General features: G+C 40.6%; 1 protein-coding gene across 4 annotated transcripts in view; it reads right to left on the bottom strand.

Annotated features, from left to right (window-relative positions):
• The window catches only part of DNAJC13 (DnaJ heat shock protein family (Hsp40) member C13), a 54,254-nt gene that overhangs the window by 18,125 nt on the left and 11,509 nt on the right, over positions 1-24,620 (bottom strand). For 3 of the 4 annotated variants that reach the window (XR_009965451.1, XM_062621835.1, XM_062621837.1), the window contains exons 6-36: positions 23,577-23,777; positions 22,402-22,608; positions 22,223-22,318; positions 21,982-22,073; positions 21,041-21,207; positions 20,874-20,953; positions 20,625-20,794; positions 19,679-19,778; positions 19,316-19,423; positions 18,600-18,755; positions 17,803-17,859; positions 16,400-16,521; positions 15,124-15,199; positions 13,980-14,075; positions 13,689-13,832; positions 12,510-12,524; positions 11,929-12,011; positions 10,301-10,454; positions 8,103-8,206; positions 7,865-8,024; positions 6,808-6,870; positions 6,372-6,473; positions 6,112-6,216; positions 5,528-5,730; positions 4,992-5,076; positions 4,378-4,532; positions 3,408-3,453; positions 3,040-3,194; positions 2,203-2,404; positions 1,363-1,478; positions 567-645 (exon numbers count right to left, since the gene is read on the bottom strand). Coding sequence is in view for 3 of the 4 variants with exons in the window: in XM_062621835.1 (XP_062477819.1) it covers positions 567-645; positions 1,363-1,478; positions 2,203-2,404; positions 3,040-3,194; positions 3,408-3,453; positions 4,378-4,532; positions 4,992-5,076; positions 5,528-5,730; positions 6,112-6,216; positions 6,372-6,473; positions 6,808-6,870; positions 7,865-8,024; positions 8,103-8,206; positions 10,301-10,454; positions 11,929-12,011; positions 12,510-12,524; positions 13,689-13,832; positions 13,980-14,075; positions 15,124-15,199; positions 16,400-16,521; positions 17,803-17,859; positions 18,600-18,755; positions 19,316-19,423; positions 19,679-19,778; positions 20,625-20,794; positions 20,874-20,953; positions 21,041-21,207; positions 21,982-22,073; positions 22,223-22,318; positions 22,402-22,608; positions 23,577-23,777 (3,699 nt within the window). In the remaining variant the exon portion in view is untranslated. The remainder of the gene's footprint in view (positions 1-566; positions 646-1,362; positions 1,479-2,202; positions 2,405-3,039; positions 3,195-3,407; positions 3,454-4,377; positions 4,533-4,991; positions 5,077-5,527; positions 5,731-6,111; positions 6,217-6,371; positions 6,474-6,807; positions 6,871-7,864; positions 8,025-8,102; positions 8,207-10,300; positions 10,455-11,928; positions 12,012-12,509; positions 12,525-13,688; positions 13,833-13,979; positions 14,076-15,123; positions 15,200-16,399; positions 16,522-17,802; positions 17,860-18,599; positions 18,756-19,315; positions 19,424-19,678; positions 19,779-20,624; positions 20,795-20,873; positions 20,954-21,040; positions 21,208-21,981; positions 22,074-22,222; positions 22,319-22,401; positions 22,609-23,576; positions 23,778-24,620) is intronic. The other variant, XM_062621838.1, reaches the window with a different exon arrangement.

Here is a 24,620-nt window from a genome sequence, read left to right on the forward strand (position 1 = left end):
AATAGTCTTAACAGTTGCCAAGAACCCCCTAAATTACTACAAGCCTTTAGATGCAGGTAAAAATAGAGCATTCCAGGTTATTAACTGCAACACTAGCTTTGATGCCTTACTACACTTCAGTAAATACTTCAGACAACACTGGTGCAGAGATCAGTTTTCTTTTGTCTCCTAAACTCCATCCTAGGCAAGAGACTAAAATGAATTCAATTCCGCTATGACAAAAGCTATAAGTACAGTTTAATCAATTGTAAGAATGGGCAGAGGATGCAGTCTGTCTTTGAAAGGGAGCAATTAGCTTATTTAGGTCCTGCATAACTCTAAACCAGATGCTTTGAGATGTGGGTCTGACCCGATTACATCAGTTTTCTGTAGAAATCCTAATATTCCTTGACTGACACCAGTTCAATTACTCCTCTGTGGTATTAATCTGTATTCTAGTACTCATCTAGGGTATAGCTTTTAAAAGGGAGAAAGAAAACTGAAGTTGGCATTTCAGAATTCTTAGTACACAAACCAGCTTGATTTGCCCCCAGTCTATTAACACCATCAATTTGTGTCATACATACCCTGCCTTCTGGATTCTTGTCTGGGTGGTATTTTTGTGCCAGCCTGAAATAAGCTTTCCTGATCTTGCTTTCATCATGCCTACGAGAAAACAAGTCCCATTGCATTAAATAACATCAAAAAAACCCCAATCAAACACAAAAACAAGCCTGGATTTTGACAGCAGTACTAACAGTAATTGCAAGTAAGTGAAAACTATAAAGCTCTTCCAGTTGGAAAAATCCTGCTTTATCAGCTGACACGGAATGGTAAATTTAGAGGTTCATGATTTGTAGTGAGTGCACTGCTCTGGAAGGAAGAATACAAAGTCCTGTCAGTTCTCTTCCAGAGGCCTGAAGTGAGAAACCAGTGGCAAGACAGGAAGCAACAAATCCCAAGGATATTATCACCAAGAAAAGGAGAACATTTGGCAGGGTGAAGAAGCATGATTAGCGAAGCCAAGTTTCACTGTGAACGTATTCAAGTTCTGCCATATTCTTTGCTCACTATGATTGAGTCTAATGCTTGTCCTGCAAAATAGCTTAGTGAATGCTCTGAAGCAGAGCTCAAAATACTTCCCCCTGCCCCAGTTTCAGTTTATCTGAATGTTCACAGGTATTCTCTCAAAGGCTGGAGCTGGATTTTCAAGCCTTGATTCTTTTTAGATAAGGCAATCTTCCCCTGTGAAAGGAGCAGGTGCTAGACATAACCAATACCACTAACTGGTTGCTAAGTTCTGATGTTTGCTCATCAGTTTGTTCTGTGTAGAGAGTTTATGTAAATGTAGTTATACAACTTTAAATGCTGAAAACAACTTACTGGCCTTGTCCTTTGGGAAGGTTAAGGACTTCATAAGCATCATCTATTGACATGGTAGGTGGCTTCTTTTCTACCTCCTTTTTCCAAGCTTCTAGTGTATCTTTCAAGAGTTTAACCTAAATAAGTACAGTTTATTAGAGGTTTGTTTACACTGACACCAGTGCACATCTTCTTTACTAACATAATGAGTCCTTATTACCCCATCACTCTAAGATCAAAGACCTAATCTTTTTACCTTTATAACCATGGTTGCCCTCAGGTCACAAAGCCATTAAGACTTTGCTTCACTGCAGTGCTACATTTTATTCACAGTAAGAATACCTTAAGATCAAAACATCTATGCAAGAGTCACATTAGGAGAGAAACCCTTAAATGATATGCAGTTCACATCTCAGTACTACAAAAGTTGCATGAATAAGTAAAGCTGCTTAGAACATAAACTTCTTCCCCAAAACCTCATCAATTCAGTTAACGTACTGATACCAAGTTAGCTCAGTTTCTTGTATGTCAAGGACAAATAAGAACCCAAAAGTGAGGATTCCTCCCCCCACCAGTCACTTGAGGTTCATTGGAAGGCTATCTGAAGTTTCTTGGCTGCTTTGTTTTGCTTTCTTAGTAGTTACCACAAGGAGGATCACTTAACATGATTGCTATATGGCATGAAATCTATTCTGCTTCAAGATAGAGAAGTGTTTAACATATTTGCTTATGAACTGAAAGTCAGGATCGACCAATTACTTGCAACAAACCTAGCATTTGATCTCCTTAATTTGTTACAAACTCCACTTTTAGGGCTCTGAAAGATCAAGAACAAAATGAATCCTAATATACTTTACTTACTGGATCTTTAATTGGCCAGTCTGGAAACCTGAATGTATCACAGAGATGTTTGAGGTAATAAATGTTACAGAAGAGCTCATTTTCCAGTTGTGGATAGTTGATAACTGGGATTGGACAGTACTGGTAGAGTGCTCTTGTATTGCTCTGAAGACGAGGAGTGAAGTCAGCAAGATGAGCCGCAATCTTCTCTATCATAAGACGCCTAAAAGTTAGAGACTTTGGTTTAACACTTGCCAAGCAGTCTTCAATCTCCAGTGACCGTACAAGTGTGGGCAATGATTTCTTCTGTAAAGACTGATCTTTGTAGTTTCCCACGTTTTAGAAGGGTTCAGAATAGGCTTTGGTCCTATTCTGTTATAAAGCCATTTCAACTCCATGAAAATCAGATTATTAAAATGATGTAAAGTAACATTGTGCCCTCGCTCAACACCTCTTTACTTTTTGGGAGACCCTAAAAATACATTGTAATATTAGGGGTATAGGTCTTAGATAGGTGCTGGCAATAAGTGAGTACACTACATGTAAAAACAGTCCACATGCCTAGTGAAGTCTCACTCATGAAAGGAACTTAATCAAGTATAATAGAGGCAGATGTAAAAGTTACAGATATTCAGAAAAAGATTCCCCCTTCCACTGCCAATTCTGGTCCTCTCCACCCTGTTATTTTTGAGAGAAGCAGAGGGCAATGCAGGACACTGTCCTTGCAGAAGGCAAACAGAGAGAAGGAATGAAACCACGGAATCTAGGTATTCTTGGCTTTCTTTAGAAATGGCAAAGCTAAGACCTCTTTAGCATGAGGTGCAGTTCAGATTGGTCTCTCTGAAAGAAAACAGTTACCTCATTTCATTGCTCCAAATTGCTTCTGGAGTGTCAAACTCTCCAAGGAAAATCTCTGAAAACTTTTCTGGTTCATAGTTTTCCAAGTAACACACCATTGCTTCAGGAAGAACATGTCCAAGTATACTTCTTTGAACTATATCTTGACCTTTTGTCTACAGAAGAGATCATACTGTCATCACAAAGGTAAGCAGTCTTGATAACCAACTTGAGATCTAAAACACTCCTCCCCCTTTTCCCTTTTAGCTCTTAAATGCTAACTCTTGAGACCTTAGAGAAAGAACAAGCATCAAGTATTGTTAAAAGGACTACCGGTGGTCTGCAAGATTATTTGGAAAGAGAGGCAGTTGTTTCTGCAATCTACTCACTTCTTCAGACTTGAAAGCTTGTTTTGTATGTGTGTATTTCAAAAACCTACAAGAGAAACAGTAGTTATTTTCTGTTTGATACTTATGGCACCCTGCAAAGATAAGGAGAACAACACAGTCCAGCTGGCGAGCCTCAGACATTTACTTTGAGATAAAAAAGTAACAGCAACAACTGCATGATATCTGTACAAAGTCCATCAAATCCATAGGAACTCCAAGTTAAGCACTCCCATGTTTTAGATGTTGCCTTATGTTCATCACTTCAGTTTGAAAGTCCTGTTCCCAAAAGCTTCTTTTCTCCACACAAAAGAAAAAGCGGCAGAGACACAACCTTTCCCTATCAACCTCTCCTTGCACTGTTAGATCATCCTTGCAGAGATGGAACAAGATGATCTCACACTAACTGCTGACAGCCCTGTTGCACTACAGTCATCATGTAAACATGCAATCATTTCCCAAGGCATTTATGAAGAGACTTGACTGGAATTCTACAACAGCTTTTTATGAACTATTGACTTCAGAGGAAGAGCACTGGAATGAGCTGCAATAGCCACCTGCACGTGCAGTGTGGCTGTGGCAGGCAGTAGACTGATTTAACTACTTCAGGCTTCAATACTAAAACAGGCTATTAGATTTTTCCACCACTTTTGATAGCTGCTTACTATCAACCACCACATCAGCACATCAGTAGCATATATTACTTCTCTTGAGTGCTTGTAAGCATTGCTCTACAATAAGCCTTGCCTAGCTGTACTGCTAGAACTACATAACCAGACATGCTCTCCTTCCCACCCTGGCAGGGTCGTAAACAATTCACTTTTTTAATGCTGACTAAACCATATGGATAGAATTCCTCTACAGGGTGTTTGCTCACAATCTCATATTGGTTCTAGCAAGTCACACTCCCTGAAGCATTCAGAACAGCAGTCCTTCTAAGGACCCGTCGAGAGGCAGTTTTACTTTTCCTTACCTTGCAATAGGAAGTACATTGGAACCCGTGTACATCATGATAAAGAAGAATACCCCGCTCAGATAAAAGCGAGGTAACTGAGGGTTATCTTGCATGACATGAAGCAGCAACACAGCGACTTTTTCCACGAGGATAGGATCAAAAGTCAGTAACAGCTGAAATCCAACACAAGCATTTGTATTAGCTGCACGAGTACTGCAGTTACCTAGACAAAACTGAAGTTTTTGCTAATTCACTACTAGAACAAGCCAGTAAACTTAAAGAGTTTCAGTTGCCTCAAACCAACAAGTTTTAATCACAGAATGTTTTAAAATTGGAAGGGACCTTCTAAAGGTCATCTTGTTGAACCCCCCTGCTCAAAGCAGGGTCATCTCCAGAACATTCTCCAGACTGCTTTTCAGTGTGTCAAGATGGAAATATTATGAATGAGATATTGGCTGAAACAACATGAAATGTGTAACACCCCCCAGTGAAATAAACAATGTATTGTCCAGAGATCTGCAGGATGTTACACATGTCATTTCATGTGTCTGTCCCACGTAAAGTATCCACACAGGTTAGATGGTGGATGAAGTCAGATTTTAAACTCAGCACATTTTTGGAGAGCTGCTTACCTGAGTGATGTGAGGAAGGCAAGTACTATCTGACAACAGCCTCTTCACTCTAGGCAAAGGTCTTATAATAGCATTGTCTTGATCCCTGAAAAATAAAGTGGCACAGCAGTAAGGACACCTGTTGTTCATTCTTGGAAGGAAAAAGGCACGTAAGCCACAAGTATCAGGCTACTGAGATCATACTCAGTGTTGTTTTTTTGTTAACTCCAAAGCCTGTTGTTAAAGTAAGCGTGATTTAATGTCATGCATTAAAGCAGCTTTAAGTTAAACAAGAGACTGCCTGCTAGAGTAAGACTATGCCACTGTGCATTAGAAACTCGGGTAGCTTGTGCATTCATTCTTGCAGTCCCTTTCACAATATTAGTGTTGTTTCATTTACAAACTCTATTTGCTCACAGAATTACTTACTGCTACATAAAAAGGCTCTTTACTACAGTTCATTCTTGGTTTCCAAGGAAAGCTTTAAGCTAGAATATATATACAACTATGCATCTGCCAGAGACAGTTAACCACTTTTGCTGAGAATTAGCGTTTACCTGCTGGGAAAATATCCACACATTGTGATGAGCATGTTGAGTACAAGTGTGGCAAGGTCAGTCTCATTCAATACAGGCTGGCCGCTGGCAAGCAAGCACCACTTCAGCTGAGGGATGACCTGCAATGGTCGCCAGCCATCCATACCTTGAGCCCAGCAACGTGTTTTGGAAGTCAGCTTTCCACTGTTCCATAGTTCCTGCATCTATTGCAAGGTAAGAGATGAATTCAGTTGATTCAGTATTCAGAGCTACCGCTGCTCCTAAAAACTCACACTCAAAACAAGCTTTTCGCTGCTGTACAGCAGACTAAAAACACTTAACATGAAATTCCAACGTATTTACAACTCTGAGGAAACATGAAGTAGAAGTTGTTAGACTAAATTACAGCATAAGGGGGCATGGAGGGGTAGGCAAAAAGGCTGTGGCTCTTAGCACAATGTAAATCTCTTCTGTAGCTTTAGTCCTTACTTAAAGAGTTGCTATGAGAATACAGTTCAGCATTGTTTGGAGTTTTACCTCTCACTGTTTAAACACACTCAATCACCAGGATGGAAATGATTTGAGAGTTTGAAGCTGACAGGTACCTCTTGAAAGCTGTAAGGACCACTCCTTTCTTTGTCAGCATTGCCAAAGTACCATTCTTTCTCGCTCTCCCTCTTCATATCAGGTGCTGCCTCAATCACATTGCTCTAGAAGTTGAAGTTTAGAAGAACAGCATTAGCTTCAGTGCAAATATCCGGAAGTGTGAAAAGGACACTGATTTTTTTGGTTGGTTGGTTTTGTTTGTAAGAATTGACCTTTTAGCAAAGCAATATACGAGTAGTAAGAAACAAAGACCACATACCTGCAGAGGGACTGTTGCTCTGCTTGTGTGAAGATGTGCTAGAGTAAGCAGATCTACAAGGATTCTAACCCCATTTGAATCCATAAGGTCCTTCACATTTTTCTGTTAATGGATGAAGTGAGTTAACAGAAGCATTTTCTAGGTAAGAGTTATTACAAGTACTGAACAGTTTTAGTCAAGTAAGAAATGACCATAAGAAAAGGCAAATCATTCTCTGAAATGGCTAGAATGGTACAATCACCACAATATCTACACATTTCCCTCAGTTTTCTCAGCAGCAAGCAACATCTACCACACCCCACAAAGCTGCATCAAACACTGTTTTAAGACTCTCAAGACCTGAGTATCTATTCAAGTTAACTGAGAGACCAGTTCAGACCATTTTCTACAGCTGAAAGACCAACAGGCTACTGTTAAGCACACATGTCCACCTCACCTTATTCAGGATCAGCTTGTTGAGAAACAGTATCAACCTGTCCCGCTCAAGCCTGTCAGTGCACTAGTGCAACAGAAGAGAACAAATTAGTATTTGGTAGCACGTATTACAAGTTACCTTCAAAAGTCAGTACAGTTGTACCTGAAAAGACCCTTCTACTTTTTTCATGCCCAGCATAAAACTAGTATCAAGTAAGTGTCCAGTTTCGTGCACAGCTAATAAACCCAGCTTTCTGCCACTGAGGAGGAAAGCCTTCCATCCCCTTTGCTGCTCTGGGGCTGCCACATGAACCCACTTTTCTGCCAAGTCTACTGTTCTAAAGGGACACTGGATTCCCCAGTGAGCTGGTTAACACAAATACAAGAAGGCTTTCAGCCAGCAGGCAGAATGGGTCTTTGATGTTACATCCCTGCTGAGACTATCAAGACTAAAGGCTAAACAACAAGAGACAGCACTGGTTCAGTTTCACTTGAAACAGCCATATCTAAAACCCACACTGATGTTAGCATAGAATCCCTTCTTGACTCCATAGAAATGCAGTTTTGCAAGCTGTATCAGTTCTCAGACACTTAATAGGTGAAGGAGTCACCACTAAAAAACTAATCCATCACACGTGCCCATCTAAGACACATTTCATTAGCTCAGGGGCTGTTGCGACTACTCTTGAAGTCAGTATTTCAAAACAATGTGATATGGAACAAAGTTCTCTGTTTAAAAGCTTTCTGCTTCTGCGTTTTTCAAAAGCAAGCACGAGATAACCACACAAAGTTCCTTCACACTGTTTCTGTACAGCCTGAAAACCTGTTAAGGTCAATAGAAGGCAGGTAATAAAGAGACTAGATTGAAATACCACTATGATCAGCAGGGGATTTTTTAATGAAACTAAATCAAGGAAAGATACTAGGAACACTTGGGAACAGCATGGAAAAGACGTACTCATGTTGATGCTTCACTTTCTATAAAGCCAAAATTTGAGTTTCACAGCAATTTGAAATATCTGAACACATGCTGGACTAGCTGTATGTTAACTAGTGTATCAAGTGATTTTAATTCTTACCCTTTCTAACATCCCGACAATGTACTTGGTATCAGAAAACGGTCCTATTTCTTCATGACATCTTCCATAAACTATAGCCAATGCTTGCAGACATAAGCATTTCATATTCACTTTTGGGGTAAGCAAGAAGCGGTGGTAGAGTTCATTGAAGAATTCATATCTAAGGAAGAGATGAGATTTTAGCAAAGGAAACAAATGGAGACCCTGGGAATGAGAGAGGATTTTAATAATGCCTCACGATTTTTTGATTGCTCCACTCTCTTCTGTTTCATCTTCTTCCAGCAGCAATCTTAGATAATAATCCCCTATTTTTATTTCCTCAGAAAGGCACTCGTATTTTACCTGCAATGCAGAACAAGTTATTTAACAGGAAAGATTGTTTCTGCTTCATTAAGTGTTCGGTTGCGTAACAATACTGTACTTGCTTGTCTCCATAAGCTCAACAAGGTTAGCAACCTCTCCTACAGTCTAAGGAAGACTGAAATCTGGGAGTTTGCTGTTAAAGAAACACACCTCTACAAAATACATGCCGTAAGCTTTCGTTTTGCTTAAGTTCCTTATCTTCCTGAAACCCCTGTTTCCAGCCTTTAAGTAACTTGTTTCTGATAGCAGCTGGTTTTATTAGCTGAACTAATACATGATGTACTCAGTGACTCAAGCTTTAATAAGTAGTTATTCCACTGCAAGGTATTTCACTCAGTGTTACCACACATATAAAATACAAATATGACTTAATTACTAGTTTTACTTGCTATTATGCTGGGTAATAAAAGCCTAGAGGCATCAGGATACACAACGAGACACTGAAGTGAAATTGCACAGTGAAACCTGTTGTTAACTTCAGAGCAACTATATTAATTTTAACCATATGCCTCAATGCTCAGTGGTTTTAAGCATTTGGCAAGTGCCTCACTTACAGGTACCTCCAACATACCACAAAAGCCACTCTTTACTTTGGTTTTTCTTATCTATAGCTTGCAGGGCACTATGATGAGGCCAAAGTTGACAACAGATTTGAACGCAGCACGTGATACAAAGACATCCCACTAAAAAGTACACTTCCAGAGCGATCTCAAGCCACCATTCCCCTTGGCACAGTGACAGGTCCCACAGCTGACAGATAAGCCTTTAACACCACTATGTAGTTAGGTCAAATACTAGCATTGCCTGATGAAGTATTCATTTAAAATATATAAAAGCAAGTCTATGTGGCAGCAGTTGTTCAGGGTTCCCCGAGCCCATCCCAAAGCCCTGTACTGGGCTGTAATTGGAGGTATGCTAGTGGTGCATTCCAGTCACACAAGCCGCACTGCGGCACAAAGTGCAGGTGGGAAGCCTGCATTACTAAGTTTCAGACCTCTAGTTTTGTTTCTGCCCCAGTTAGCACCTCTAAAGTGGAGAGACAGAGCTGGGATAGCAGACCCCAGAAGCCCTGCACCTGAGCCATACCTGAAGAAAACTTGGAAAGCTAAATGCCAGTACAAGAAATACCAGTCCAGCCCCAAACGCAGCTATTTACTGCATCAAGAACTGATCTGCAGCTGTGTGATAAGTTGCATACACAAAATCATTCTTTCTCCTAAAGCATCAGCCTCATGTGTTACAGTTCTGATTTGCCGGAGTAGTCAACTGAGAATTCCTCAAAAGCAGTTTACTCTTGCTTTACTAGTAATCCTCTGCTTGAATTTTAACTATAAAGCTGTACCATGACCAGGATGGCATTGGGAATATCTAAGGATATCTTGCAGTTGAATTCAAGCATGGTCTTGCTTTGCTTTAGGATTACATATTAATTAAAACTTTGTGGCACCATAAGAACACAGGAAGTGCTTATTAGCTCAAAAGCATCTTGCAAGTTGTTTTGAGAAAGGCAATTAGGGCCATACCAATTGCTTTGCAGAAGCCCAAAGGGTATTTTGACTCTAGGTACTGCTGTGCCTAGAATGTGAAAACAGCATCCTCAGTTTGCAATTTACAGCGCAGCATGGTTTTAGCCACATAACCTATTCATGGCTTGGCAGTGCAGTATTTAACAGCCTTAAGATCACTGAGACATAATGGAAATCAAGACAAAGAGCTCACTATCAGGAGGAGGTGACTTGTGAAACTACCCAAAACAAGTGTGATGGAGCACATTTAAGAACAAAAATCTTGACCACAGCACTCCAACTCTTTTCCTCTTAATGCAAGAATACATCAAGGGTTCTCATCATTGTTTCATCTCTACAGTGTCATTTGTCAGGCTGAAAAGGTTTCAGTTTTGCAGAGTGACACTGGACAACAGTACCTGTTCACAGCCCCAAGGCCTTAGAACGCTTTATATCAAAACTCTAGCTTACAGTCACAAGGGATTGTCAACACAAGATTCACTCATGTAGAGACAGAAAAGTGACATTTAAAGTAGACATTTTACATACACAGTTTTTGCTTGTTTACCTCAAACTCCTGATGGTTCCATGAGATAACATTAGCACTACCAAGTTCTCTGTCAATATTAAATGCTCTCATCTCAGACTCAAGAGTATCTCTCAGTTCTTCCCGTGTTTTGAAGTTCCAAATCAAGTTTGACCTAGCATGATCCTGAAGAAATCTAAGAAAGAAGTTACACGGTTTAAGCCCCTTAAAACATCATCTGAAAGGCAGACAAGGCTCAGCTGGCAAGCTACAGATTAGCATCAGTGAACCTTAATTACAAAGCACCGAGTAGTGGTCTCTAATCTGTCGCAGTAGTTACGGTTGTTCATCTACATGTTTTCATAGTCATGGAGGTCACAGAATCATAGGATGGATGGGTCAGAAAGGACCTTAAAGCTCATCCAGATCCAACCCCCTGCCACGGGCAGGGACACCTTCCACTTGATCCGGTTGCTCCAAGCCCTGCATAACCTGGCCTTGAACACTGCCGGGGATGGGGAAGTCACAGCTTCTCTGGGCACCCTGTGCCAGCATCCTCACAATGCATAGTTTCTTCCTTGTATCTAATCTAAATCTCCCCTCTGTCAGTTTAAAGCCATTTCCCCTTGCCCTATCCTTGGTCAGCCTAGACTAAAGCATTCATATGTCATCCTTTTTCACTCATTTGTTATCTGCACATAGCTGATGACCAGGAGGCATGCAAGCTATTCAACATATCTGCCACTAAGGGCTCCAAGTGAACAACAACCCAGGGCAGCAGACACACACAGACCCCCCCCCCAAAGTGTATGTTTTAAACAAAAAAAGTAGTTCAAGCAGCAAAACAGAAGTCGATGCCTTGAGTGTCACAAACAGTCTGTGGACATTCTGCAGTGGCAGTTACAAAACAGCCTTTGGATCCAGAGACTGGTTGAGAGCAGCATTTAATACTCAAGTTTAGGAGCACGCCAATCTTCCTTTCATACATCACTTGTGCAGAATGGACTATATTTGCCTTTTAGAAACATTAAGCATCTAATCAGCTAAGTCTGCAGAATTTCCCCAAGCTCTTTTTTCATAGTTTGCCAGTCAAGCTTTATTAGCCCATTTAACATAACACCTCTAGATAAAGAAAAGCATTAATATTCTTCAGCTGGAGGCCCCTCCCTTGTAACTTTGAGTTGTAAGAACTCACAGGTAAGCAAGCCGCATTTACAACCTGTGGCACTATTCCAAATCCAGTACCCACGTGTTTGCTTTTTGCTGGCCTTAAACTCATTTCTATTCCAACCCAAGTTAAAACATCTTGAGTAGCTGATGGTGATGCACCAACACACTACAATGATTTTCAGTGCTGCTTTGCTTAGCCTGCAACATAATGCAGATCTACACCTGCAGTTTGTTACTCATTCCTCCTTTTGATTCAAAGGAAAAAATGAAGTAGTTTGATAACATTTGGCAAGCTTTCCAAATCTCCCTCTTTCTTAAACACAAGATAAATCCTTAAGTATACCTTAGGATTTCATTTCTCGTAAGTTCCATTTACAAAGCACAGTTTCAAGGCAGGCAGAAATTGGAATCAAGCCACAGCAACTCAGAAGACCTTAACAAAAAGAACAGCCAGCTAATAATTCCCATCTGAGACCACCATACCAATCTTTGTATCTTACCTGTAATAGAACAGATCCCAGTTTGCTTCTATTTTTATTCTTTGGCGTCGTTTCCTCAGTATCACTGGCTTTTGAATTATATTCTGCAAAAGAGCCAAAAGAAGTCAGTGGAAACAGATACTGCCCTTTTTTCCCTTTTAAAATAAGAAGCTAGGCTTTTTTTTCACTCCTTCAAAAGCCACACTGAGTTAAGCCTCATTAATAAGGTCTACTTTCCTAGCAAGTTGTAGCAACACACTTCCACAAGCGTTATTTACACCAAGTTAAATCATGCCAGAGAAGCTTTCAGCTGTTTAATGAGTCATTAATTCAGAAGCAAGTTACCCCTGAGAAAAGCTTAGTGCCCATCATCATAAACACTCATCAGGTCCAAAGCTGATGGAGGGGAAACCCCCAAGAATGCTTTGCTCTTGAAAGGCAGTAACTGGAGCAAGTCCAAGTAAGTCACAATCCTGACTTGGCCACTGAAAGGTTCCCTAGCTTGACCAAGCATGAAATCGATGCTATACTCTACATGAGGCATCACATGCAAGCAGAAGTCTGAGCAACATAACCCACAAGCGGCAGGGATACAGACTCACCATATTGTTTCTGTCCTGATTGTGAAGGAAAGTTGGAAGAAAAAGAAAAGGTACATTTAACAAGCCACAGCCACTGAAGTCATTCCAAGTGGTAACACCAAATTTACCTCTCCCTTTGCCAAGCTACACTTGCATATGTTGACTGTGAAATTAAACAGCCCAGAAGTCCGGATAGAAAACTGCCTGTTTAAACTCAGTATCCAGACAAGATGTTTGAACTGCAGTCTGCCCTTCTGCCACTGTTGCCTACGTTTCTGCATTAATACTTTGTTTGGAACCTAGGTCATCATTACTCCAGAAATACTACCTGTTGGAGTTCTGCACCACAGACTAAACCTTGAGCTACATTTTACCAAGTTGAGGTTTCCCTAGATTAAAGCTTGTTACATCTGATCAAATACAAAGGCAGGCATTTTCAATACTCCACACTGAGCTGCTTTTTTCATTCTTCCTTGCATAAGTAAGAGTTTTGTTTCATTTCCAGAATGCATAAAACTCAAGCTTAGCCAGAAGAGTAGAGAAACTTAAGGGAAATGCCTCATTATTCAAGGAGTTTATCATACAGATCATGACAATAAAATTAAAGGAAGAAGAGACCAACAGTAAGAACTCAAGCAGTGATTGCCTCTTATAACACCAGATGAAAACAGTCACTTATCACTTCAATATTAACCACGGTTTATGTAGGCTATTATGCTGCTATTTAAGCACTGAGATACCTATATTCAAGGTAATACTAAGCTGCTTCTAGCAGGTTCCATAACTAAACCACCACTAGCATGAAGCACAGAATTTTGGATGCAAAGACCTAGTTTCTTCCAACTACAGCTTAAAAACTGGTTTGTCTTATTTCAAGGAATTTCCTATTCTCCTGTATAATTATCTTGGAAGAAATGCACATCAGCTGCAGTCCAGTTTGACAAGGTCAGCTAAAGCAAGAATAAGGTAAAGCTTAATACATATGCTGCTTTACATTGCTGCATTTACATGGAATACACTTCTAACTCAAGATGAAGCGTAGTAAGAGGCAAAGTTTCCTGAAAGTAAGCAGAACCATGGAGTTTCTCACATTCCTGCACTTCTATTACTGTCAAATCTCCCTCTGATTTCATGGAGTTGTAGGTGTTCCTCTTTACACTTAGTCAAGTGCCTGTAGCAAAGAGTTCCAAATCCTTTTACCTCTTTTTGAGCTATGCCCATTCGGTCTCTCCAGTGCATCAAGACTAGATCCACCTTCTCTTTGGCAAATTTTTCTACTTCTTTTGCAGCTTTTCCAGCCAGTCTCTGCCACTCTGGCACTTTATTAAACTTGCCATACTGATCCTGCAGAATAAATCCTATTAGTCATTTGCAGTTGCATGTCTATCAATGCTTGATGCAGGTCAATGCTGCAGTCAAGTGTCTGCATTAGAAAAGTCAAAGACTGTACATCTATAAAATGTAAGAGAAAAGATATCTCCATTTACTTACAGTTGCAATTTTTAAGTTATCTCTAACATGCATCCTATCAGCATCTTTTTCAGGAACAGGATCAGCGCTGTCAAGGTATGCCAGCAAACCTGGTGGCTAAAAGCATATAAAACCAGCGTAAATACACATGCGGCTAATGGAACAGATACCATCACATTAGGTAACAAGATCGTTTCTTTAACTTAAGATATTTCAAACCAGAATTTACATGCTGCTCTAAAGTAAGTATGTAAAGCTACAGCAGCTTTCTGTTTTTATTAGTGAAATGCCACCATCTTCAACAGAACCATTCAATAGATGCACATTATCGCCTTCAGCAAAGCGGAGCTCCTGCCTATAGCCATTTCTTAAAGGAGTACTTAATGAAGCTAAGGACTTCAGGAAGAAGAGTTGATCCCACAGGAGTACTGAGGTGGGTGAATGCTGTAACACTTGAATCCATCCATGTCCTCTGATATGGACTGAATGTTGCATGTGACATTAAGAGATTAGAGTCTCTCATCTGACTCAGCCTTCTGGAAGATAGTGATCAAGACTAGGACAGTCTGCTCTGCCAAATAATGAAGGAACTGCCATTTTGAATTTAAAAGTCAATTAATTAATCTGGTTAATTAAAAGTTAATTAATCTGCTATTTTTCCAGATTTAATAGTTCATTACAACACTGTTCTTTGAACTAGTTTCACTGAAGTAACTTAAGAACCTTTGAGGAGGCTGTAAGGGTGAAAGAACATGGGAACTATGAGCCAATATATAAAGCTGTGTTATAAGCTAAGTTGGACAGGCATGAAAGAACAGACAGAATTGTTACCTTAATTTCTTTTTGGCACTAAGCATTAGAGGCTACGTTTACTGTGCCTCCAGATTTTTGTCCTTTTAATAAAGAAGTCAGACACCTTATTTTTGTGTCATACACCGGTTCTAGAAGTGGCAGGAAAATAACAGAACACTTTAAGAACCCGAGATGATTTCTACTAGTCATCAATATCTGTTCAATAGCAATGCCAGGCTGCTATCTCCCAGGCTAGACCTCCCCCATGGAGCAGAAAAGGGTTATGCTTGCTCTATAAACTATCCCAAGTTTTCTAATACTACAGGCTCTCTGATTTTATTCTTTCCCTACTCCGTATCTCATTTTTACTCACCAAAATACGTTTCAACAAGTTCATGGCAGTTTTGTTCTCAGCTGTCCAGAGGCCAACCAAATGTCTACTTAACTGCCTGGAAAAGCCATTGAAACTGCCTGTTAGTATTTTAAACAGCATTTTAAGCTACTAAACCAACACCCTTACCATGCTGGTGAAATGAAGACGAGCAAAAGCTTCATGCTCTTTAGTGAGTAAGAGCACAAAGCACTATATTGTTCCAGTTCAAGTATATGCTTAGCATGCTTTAAAGTGTTGCCTTTATGAAGTTCCAGTGAAGTTAGTGGAACAGTATCAGCACATGCTTTTTGATCTAGACCTCAAAAGAACACTTGAGCAATAGAGCAGAAACTAATAACCTAATAACCAAGAGTGAGTTTATCCACTCAATCTCAAGTTACAGTTAAAGTTAAGAGTCTAGAAACCATCAAGAACTCTTAACCGCTCCACTGGAAGCTCTTTATACCAGCTATTGGCTAGGAAAGCCTTTCTGGGAGCCCACCTTCTATGCCAACTGACACTTGCTGCCAACGTTTGTCTCTAGGATTCTACTGCATTGAACTGAAGCATTGCTTACAAGTGAGTCATAAATACCAGCTCCAAACAGAACTGGTATGACAGAAGGTTTCTTACTAGCTCCCTCCTGGACAACACACAGAAGCAACAAGTTCCACTTGTCACTCCATTGCTTAGCAACTGTTCAAGCGCTTCAGAAATGTGTGGCTAAAAATGAAAAACTTCTATAATCTTCTATTTTGGTGGAAAACATTTGAATTCTCACTCATCTTCCCCAGCACACCCGGAGGTTCGGTCTCACAGCTCCCAAGTTCTACTGACTGCTGAATTCAGGGAATGATTTCTGTATCAGGAGGCTTTTCTCAGACAAGGCTGGGTGATCCTAACTGCATGCAAGATGTCCAGGAGCACACACCAGAATCTATACAGTTGTATAATCTAAGCTGAACCCTTTTACAGTTCCAGACATCCTACTTGCCTTTCCTTTCCCTGGATGTTTTCAGAAAAAAAACCATAAAAATCAAAACTCAAGTCTTAATGAGTTACTTAAGTGGCATTTTTTGGGGAAAAATAAGAAATCAAAGATTTATTAAGTGGTTGCAGTCTCAGCTGAAGTTTGATCTATTTAAACACAACAGCTGAAGGAAATACTCTCCTAAAGAACTGCAAGCTTTCTTCCTGACCTCCCAACTTTTGTAATGTTAGCTAGGCCATTACTTAAGACTTCTTAAACACAGCATATCAAGTGAGATGGACATACCTATTCGTAAGCATCCTCTGATCTGTGCTTATTGTAAACATAGCAGTGTGCAAGTGACGAGGTAAGGCACCTTCACTGAGGGCAAGATCTTGCATTTTGGTAGCAATCTCTTTGTCTCCTTCCTTTGGAAACAGGGCAAGATGATTACTAAAGAAAGAATCTTAGTTAAGCTGCTTTTATCTTAGTCTATAGTTCCAAGGCCTTCTTAACCATCAGTTACGTCAACTACTATCCAAAAGCCAGGAGCTAGAGTATGACGGGCTTTAAGTGCAAGTTCTCAACAGCAACTGATCAAAGCCATAGTAAAGTCATGGACCAGATAATTGGTAGTTACATCTATGAGGACAGTAACTGGACAGGGTAAGATGCACGTCTCCCATCCTACTTCAGGAGGTTTGTAGCATACATTTTACAAGTATCATTTCCACACTGCACTTGCAAATTAGGGTTAAAAAGAATGACAGCCACAGACTGTTGCTTGACTTTCGTCCACAGTAATAATTTAAGAGTAATTGGTGCTGTTTGGTTTAAGACAGCCACGTGGATAAGACTGTCATTCAGGCAAGGTACAATAGTTGCAATGAATAATTAGAAAAAGCTTTCATTGCAGTTTTACTTGCCCATGTCCCACTGTAGTTCAAATGACAGGAGCTGTAGTAAATGGGATAGCAACTTCTAACTAACATTATCAGGTCTATCAGTGGAAACTTGCAGATTTACAATACCTCTATTTCAAGTGTTCATTCACTTCCATTTGAAGAATTTCAGATGCATAAGCTATTGTGATACAATGAGACACTAAAGCCCTGAATTTCAACACAGGAAGTGTCAAGAGCCAGTTAGCAAGGTTACCCTGCAACAATCATGAGCAGCCCTTGAGAAGTATGGGCTTGCCCCATACATCATGTGGTATGGAAACTAACAAAGCCAAATCACTGAAGCAGAGAGCAAGAACAGAGGCTGACATCACTACCCTGCTCTGGGACATTACTGCCTGCTAATCCCAGTCCCATTCCGTCTGGCAGTGCATCCCAGGAAATACAGGCTCTCCCCCTTGAGAGACCCTCTTCAACATGCAGGAAAAGTCTGGTGGCTCTGAGGTATGTGACTGAGCTACACACAACATTAACAGCCAGATCTCAACTGCAGTACGAAGACATGCAAGGCGCTACCTAATGTCCCAACCAACTCACATGCCTTCCAACCCCCCAAGTGTCAGATAAAGCAAGTTGCTATATTAAAGCACTTACAGTTAAGCAGGTGTCCTGTTCCTCACCTTCCCATTCACCTCCCTCCCCACAAGAAGCCAATATACCAAACTTCTATTGCAACTGAACTTCTGAAACAGACAATACACAACAGACATGTATTATGCTATCCCAGGTAACGTTGATAAGGCTCACCTCTATTATTGCCTTCATTACCAAACCTGCTCCTTTCACAATTGCCATGGAAGGGTGCTAAAACAGAACATTGACAAAATCATTATCCAAGTGCAAAAATGTGAAGATCAGATCATCTTCCAGTCAGTTTCTTTATCACATCTCCATGGCTCTTCTACCTCCATTTCTGGGCAAAATTTAGTTCAGTTCTGTGAAAGCTAGCCCCAGGAAGAGTTCCTACCCTATGCTTTTAAGCAAGGGTCTCTCATGCAAGTATCAGATGGACTTCTGAACAGCAGTATATAGCAGAGAAGCTGGAATAAGGCTGGGAAACTGTCTGACAAGCTGACACCAACCAAGAAGCAGAAGAGCATCCTGTGTTTTCAGAAAGAAAGCACTGACATTTTAGCTAAAAATCCTCTTATTCTTACAGGTGTAGCATTCAAGCAGATGTTACTCTTGTTTTGTAACTCTCACTTACCAAGAAACAAAAAGGTGGCAGATTCACCAAAGAGAAGAAGTCCTGTTCATCTGCTGAATCTAGCTTAATATTTAAGTGGTATTTTCAAGTGTATCTAGAAACAAGCCTTAGTCTATTCTACAATGATTTGGCATATCATCCACTATGGAATAACCACCTCAATCCAGTATTTGATGGTAAAATCAATAGGTCACTTAACTCACCAAGGCAGAAAAGGTTTAGGCACATTAACCAGCTGAACAGTACAGAAATGTGTCTTTCAGGAGAAGAAGAGAAAGTTCATGTTCACTTACTACCTAAGGCCTCTAATGGTAATAAACCCCCCATTAAATCTTACCTGAAAGAGCTTAAATAGTGTTCTTCCATTAGATGCCACCATTTCCAACAACATGTCAAACTGCTGCCCCTCAGTAGTCTCACTATATGGAGCACATAGGGCAAATGTCAGGAAGTCCAGAAGTGAACTAATTACTAGGGCACCTGTCCCATGATCCTGAAATTAGGAAGACAAGTATGTAATACAGATACAGTGTTTCTCCCCTGCCCGGGGTCCTCATGCAAGTCTTAGTACCCATGATGCTGAAAGTGCTCCTCCTTGCCACATCTGCAAGCAAACATTGCAAGCTTAAAATATGCCATTACTCTTGAGTATGACAATACTCTGGTAAAGTATTGGCTCCTAGTACATATCGGAGGCTCGTGACCTCATATACTAGCGTGCTGAAATTACTTTCTCTAGTTTTAATCCCATAATTACCGGTTTACCCAATCTTCTCAGTTCCTTTTAGTTAAAAGGAACACCCAGTTTCCATATTAAACACGCCGACATCTGCTGCATGACACTCAAGTTCTGCAGCACAGACAGCTACATTCTCACCTGTCAAGATCCAAGCTTATTTAGAACAAGCTTCAGTGCCAGACAGAGCTGTATTTCCTTTGCTTAGGTTCCAGGTACAAACACATTCAAAGATCTACCCAAGCATGATAGAAGTGTTTTCAGAGCAATCAGGAAAGACACTTAGGTAAGTTATTCGTTTGCAAAATTTGACTTACCACATGGGAATTGAATTTCTCTAGTAGGTTTTCTAGAAACTTCTTCGAAGAAAGAAGGGAAGCTTTGTTCAGCTGCTCCTGCCTCAAGTCATAGTCATCATGCATGGGCTATAAGAAAAAAACACCAGTATTCACCATGCAGTCCCATTTCAGCCCTTTGTTCTTAACAGCTGTAGTCCAAAAGCTGCACTCTGAACCCATAAAAAGTACATCCTACTTTAGTTCAAGTTCAGCAGGAAGTCACTGTAGGACAAGTTATTTCACGTTTGAGCACGCTGTGAGTTACAGGGCAGACCCTATCTGGTTCCTATGTGGTAGAAGTTCACACATTCCAAACTGAAAGAGCTGCAATTTAATACTTACACACATCAGAGCACAAAGCATGTCAATAGAGGCATGGGTTACTCCATCGTTGTTCCTTTTGAGGGCTTTCACAACCTTCACTCCTAACCGTTCTCGGAATCTTTTGAAAGGAAAGCAAAATCACCAAGATCAGAGAGGAAACAAACCCCTATTCACAGAGAAACAGCCCGAGACCTTTATCGGTTCTAGGTGCGTCCATCAACCTTTACATCATCCAGCTTCCCCATAGTCCAGAGTCAAAAATACTCCAAAGAATTTTTAATTTTCAGAAGAACAGCAGGCAGTTTTCCTGCTTTCTTACGTTACCCAATTAAGACAAGCTCCAAGCAGCCTGTACTTACTGTAGGAGTACACCTCAACTTCTTAGAACCATAGAATCCCAGACTGGCTTGGGTTGGAAAGGAGCTTATGATCAACCAGTTCCAACCCCCTGCCATGGGCAGGGATGCCTCACACTAGACCATGTCGCCAAAGGCTCTGTCCAACCTGGCCTTGAACACTGCCAGGGATGGGGCAGCCACAGCTTCTCTGGGCACCCTTTGCCAGCGCCTCAGCACCGTCACAGGGGAGAGCTTCCTTACATCCAACCTGAACTTCCGACCATTAAGTTTTATCTTCTGTTGAACTGAAGCTAGCAATGACATCAATATACTTTAAGAACGAAGAACTGCCTACTTCAAGGACATATGAATGTGTCATTTTTGACTAGGGAAAACATGAAGCTGTATTTGAGTCCAGCAGAGAGTATTTTGTAGCAAAGGAAGAATCAGCTTTACATACTAACGCTCATTTTCAATTCACATTAAAGCCTGATAGAAGCCAGCATGTACAGAATCTTCCAGTCTTTTTCAGACTCCAATTCTCAGTTTTTAAGTTAAGACATCACCAACAGCTCAAGAACTGTTTTCACCTATTACTTCCAAGCTTGAAGAGACTTCTCACTCACTTTGGAAGCTGAGTAAAGGCAAGGAAGCCTGCTTTTGAAGCCACTAGTCGTCTTACTGCTTGGAATTGGCTTTCAAGCTCTGCATTAGATGCTGCAATATCTCCCTCTTGTGAAAGCAATGCTGTTATGGCATTATTAATGAGTTTCTCCTTGTTTTCTGAGAACAGACCCTGGTTAAGAAATAAAAATGATTAATATCTTTATACACTAACGACACCTGAAGAGGTCAGACAGAGGATTTATTCTTACATCTTGTGTAACTGCATGTAGTACCCCACTGTAGGAAATGTTAGCATTGAACCTGAACACAGCATCTGCAAAGTTACCATCTGGAAGAAAACATAACAAAAGTTAAGTGCACAGTACCTGGATGTTCCAAACAGCACTATAAAACCATGTAATAAGCATTAGCTTACTTGGAGGAGCAGCCAAAAACCTCAGATGAAGGCTCTCTACTTCTTCATCTACAGGCATACTGAGTAATCCCCAACGCTGGCCTTTGTGTGTGGAGGTCATCTTCACGCAAACATCTCTATTACCAGAAGCTCTCACTCCATCCAACAAGCTAGCCAGGAGAGAATCTCTGGGTTGGGTGAAACACATAGGAATACAATTTAGATCAGAAAAGTGATGCCAAAGATCCAAGCTGTAAGAAAAACAGACCAAAAAACCCCACAGAATGAAATGCAGCAATTGGAATCTCTTACTAACACAGGTGCTAGCAGCTACGCCTCTGGAAGTCACTAACTTTCAAGTGTTCCTTTATTCACTGTAAGAACAGAGCTGCCTTACACCCAGTATAGCCAGATGCAGCCTTTCACTAAAGGGATGAGCTCTGGATTACCTGTTAATGAGTGACACATGTTGCAAGCCAATTCATCCCTGTGCCTTCTGCAAAACCTCGCTTAGGAGGATTAGACTGCATTACAGCTGCAAGTCCTCTTCTGTTGGTTGTTTTAAATAGAATCAACCAAGACCATCTCAAGCAGACAGCTCAAAGGGTTTACACAGCCTTCACATTTCCAGATCACTTAAATTGGGCTTTCTTTCCCTGTCTCGGATATACTGCTTAACCAAGTCAAATATACACAGAACAACGCTGCTTTGGAAAAGCGGGCTGTATCTGACTGTCCAACACTCTTACATGTTGATCTAAAACCTTTCTAGACAGATATGCTTAAAGCTGGGATGAAAGTAAAGGGGAGAGACTTAGGTCTTGAAACAACATTTCTACAGTGGCAGACCAGCAGAATAGCAAGGCTTTGAGTTAACACTTCCAAGGGTCAGAGTTTATAGGAGTGAGAAACACCCATGGCAACTTCCATTGGAATTCATGACCCACCAGAGCTCCAGTTACCTCTCTGTTGAAGAGTATTTCCGAATTTGTCCTTTGATAAATTCAATGGTAAAAAGCTGGGGATTTTCACAGTCACATACTATTGCAAATACCTAAAAATAAGAGATAAGGATTTCATTCAGGAACCAGTGTTATTTATCTACTCTACCAATTAAGGCCATCTTATCTATACTGTCATATTCCTACATGATCTTTTAGAGCACCTACTTCAAGAAGTGGTATGAGGAGGGTTGCCTCTTACCTCGCCTAAAGGTTTCAAAGTTGCAATGTTATAGGTAGCTGGATCCCGCTCAACTAAGCAAGCTTCTGTAAGAGCTAGCACTCTTTTCACAGGTTCCTTAAGCAAATGGAAAAGGCATGTTAGGAAAGAGAATTCTTAGCACTTAGGAGGAACCAAGTAAGTTTAGTGTGATATCTTACCAAATGTCTAGGTGTTATTTTCTGAACAACAAACTCTGCTAAAGATGTCACAGATTCATCAGTGCTGTATTTGCCAAAGCGAACATTCAAGTATTGCTCAAATTCGAGGGATTCTTTCCTTATCCGCAGAGAGATCCCTATGAAGTTGCCAGCATGTTCTATTGCACTTTTGATAATCTCCTCCCTCTGCTCAGATGCAAACAGGTGCTGCATGTTTCAACAGGAAAAAAAACAAACCCACAGGTAAAAATATGGCACAGCTCAAGATATCATAGTTCTGTAAGTAATCCCCCCCTATATATCTAACAGAATCTTTCCAGCAGCTGGGCTTGACTTGGCTAAGTCCATGGTATAAAGAGGTTACTTATTACACAAAAGATTCGCTATTAGGCTCACATTTGCTCTTCAAAAACACCAATGTACAGCAGCTATTCCTAAAGGATACCCTGCTACACATTAGCGTGGTATTAAAGTAAAGGTCTGTATGCCCTGCATGGGCAACAGATGCTGACAGGCTGGCAGGAGTGAGGAGCCAGAGCCATAGGGGCAGCCCCAGCTGCTATCTGTAAAGGCTGCTACCCAGCCTTACTAGGCAAGGTGAGAGGTTCAATTCTGTATTGCTAGTTTTATGCCAGAGAAAAGCACGCTGCAGTACAAGAGAAGCAGAAACCATAATCTAGAGTGCAAAATCCTATTTTGTTAGTAGCAACCAAGGTAACAGTATTTACATCAGTGACCACGAATTAATTCCTAAAGATTCACTTCAGCTGCTTGGAATATTGCACACAGAAACCCTGGATCCCAGGATTCTGAAACCAACATTACACTGCAATATTTCCCAAGCAAAGCTGCTGAATATCAATCACAGACCTAAAAAGGAAGCACCACCACTGATCAATCTATTTTTGAATAGAACCTCTTCATCACTTAGGCAGATTAGGAACACTGACTGTCACTTCTGTAACTTTGAGAAATGTCAGGAAACTCCCAGTCCAAATTACAGTCATACCATCCAAATATAAATAAGTGGGTATTTCATGCTAACAAAATAGAATACATTTGGGTCTCAGAGATGCACATACTTACATGACCAAATTCTGTTGAAGCTTCATTATTAAATATACAGCTATAAATAACCTAAGCACCAAACCAGGATCTTCTGTTTTAGTACTCACCAATCTACTAAATCCTCCATAGAGGATACAGAAGCCTCCCTGATAGCCAGCAATATCAACAAAGCCTTCAATATTTCTGTAGTCATAGGAGCACAGGACTTTATTCGTTGCAGGATCAATTTGGTCAATACCTCCAGGAGTCACTTCCAGAATCACAGATTTCCTCGTATCACTCCAGTGATGTTTATAGCAGTTGTATCTCTGCAGAGAGAGCTACTTTTAGATATCCACACACACTCCTTTACTACACAGCAACAGTTCTTTCCCTGTCTAGTAAGCAGGGTGGGTATAAAGTTCAAAACCTATGATTTCTCTTAATGCTCTTATCTATGTTTAGAACACTATGAATCCAAGTAGCTGTCGACTGACAAGGAAGTCAGCTCTAATAATGTATTCTGAAGAGAGAACAGCCACTCCAAGAGGAAGTTGCTACAGAAGGTGATCTATTCACAGATAATGCGCACTGTGGTTAGACAAGGAAATACCTATTGCACCAGGTCCTGTTTTTCAGCTAATCAAACTAAATTAAGGTAAGCTTACCACTACACTGTGTATTTTTCATCTTCTGCAGCCACATTCCTTTACAAACACACTTACTAAGAAACAGCAAAAGCTAGAGCAAGACAAAGGAGAAACCCAAATTCCAGCAGTCGTGCTGTGCTCATCACTAAAGATCTGTTCTATGCAATAAGTGCTATCTTCTGTGACAGGAAGGCATAAAACCAAATATCAAGTCCAGAACTCCGTACTGCCTTGATCATTGCTACATAACCAAGATTCATTACACAGCAATCTCGTCTTTAATTTGACGTACAGGAATCTTCCTAGGAAACAACATTCCCACACCAAGCATTCGGGATGTTACACAGAAAATTATCCAGCGTTGGAAAGTAAAGTGTTGGAAGTAGTAAACACTGAATGATGAATCAAAGCTTCTGTTTTAGCTCTTCCTTCTCTCCAAATAAAACACCACGTGGCAAAGGCATTTATTTCAGCAGTAACATTCAGAGTCTTTAAGTGTACCGCATAAGGCTTAGCCCAAAG

The sequence above is a fragment of the Pezoporus occidentalis genome, unplaced genomic scaffold, assembly GCF_034315485.1.
Source record: "Pezoporus occidentalis ecotype Australia unplaced genomic scaffold, CSIRO_AGI_Poc_V1 ctg235, whole genome shotgun sequence".
In the NCBI taxonomy this organism is placed as follows: Eukaryota; Metazoa; Chordata; class Aves; order Psittaciformes; family Psittacidae; genus Pezoporus; species Pezoporus occidentalis.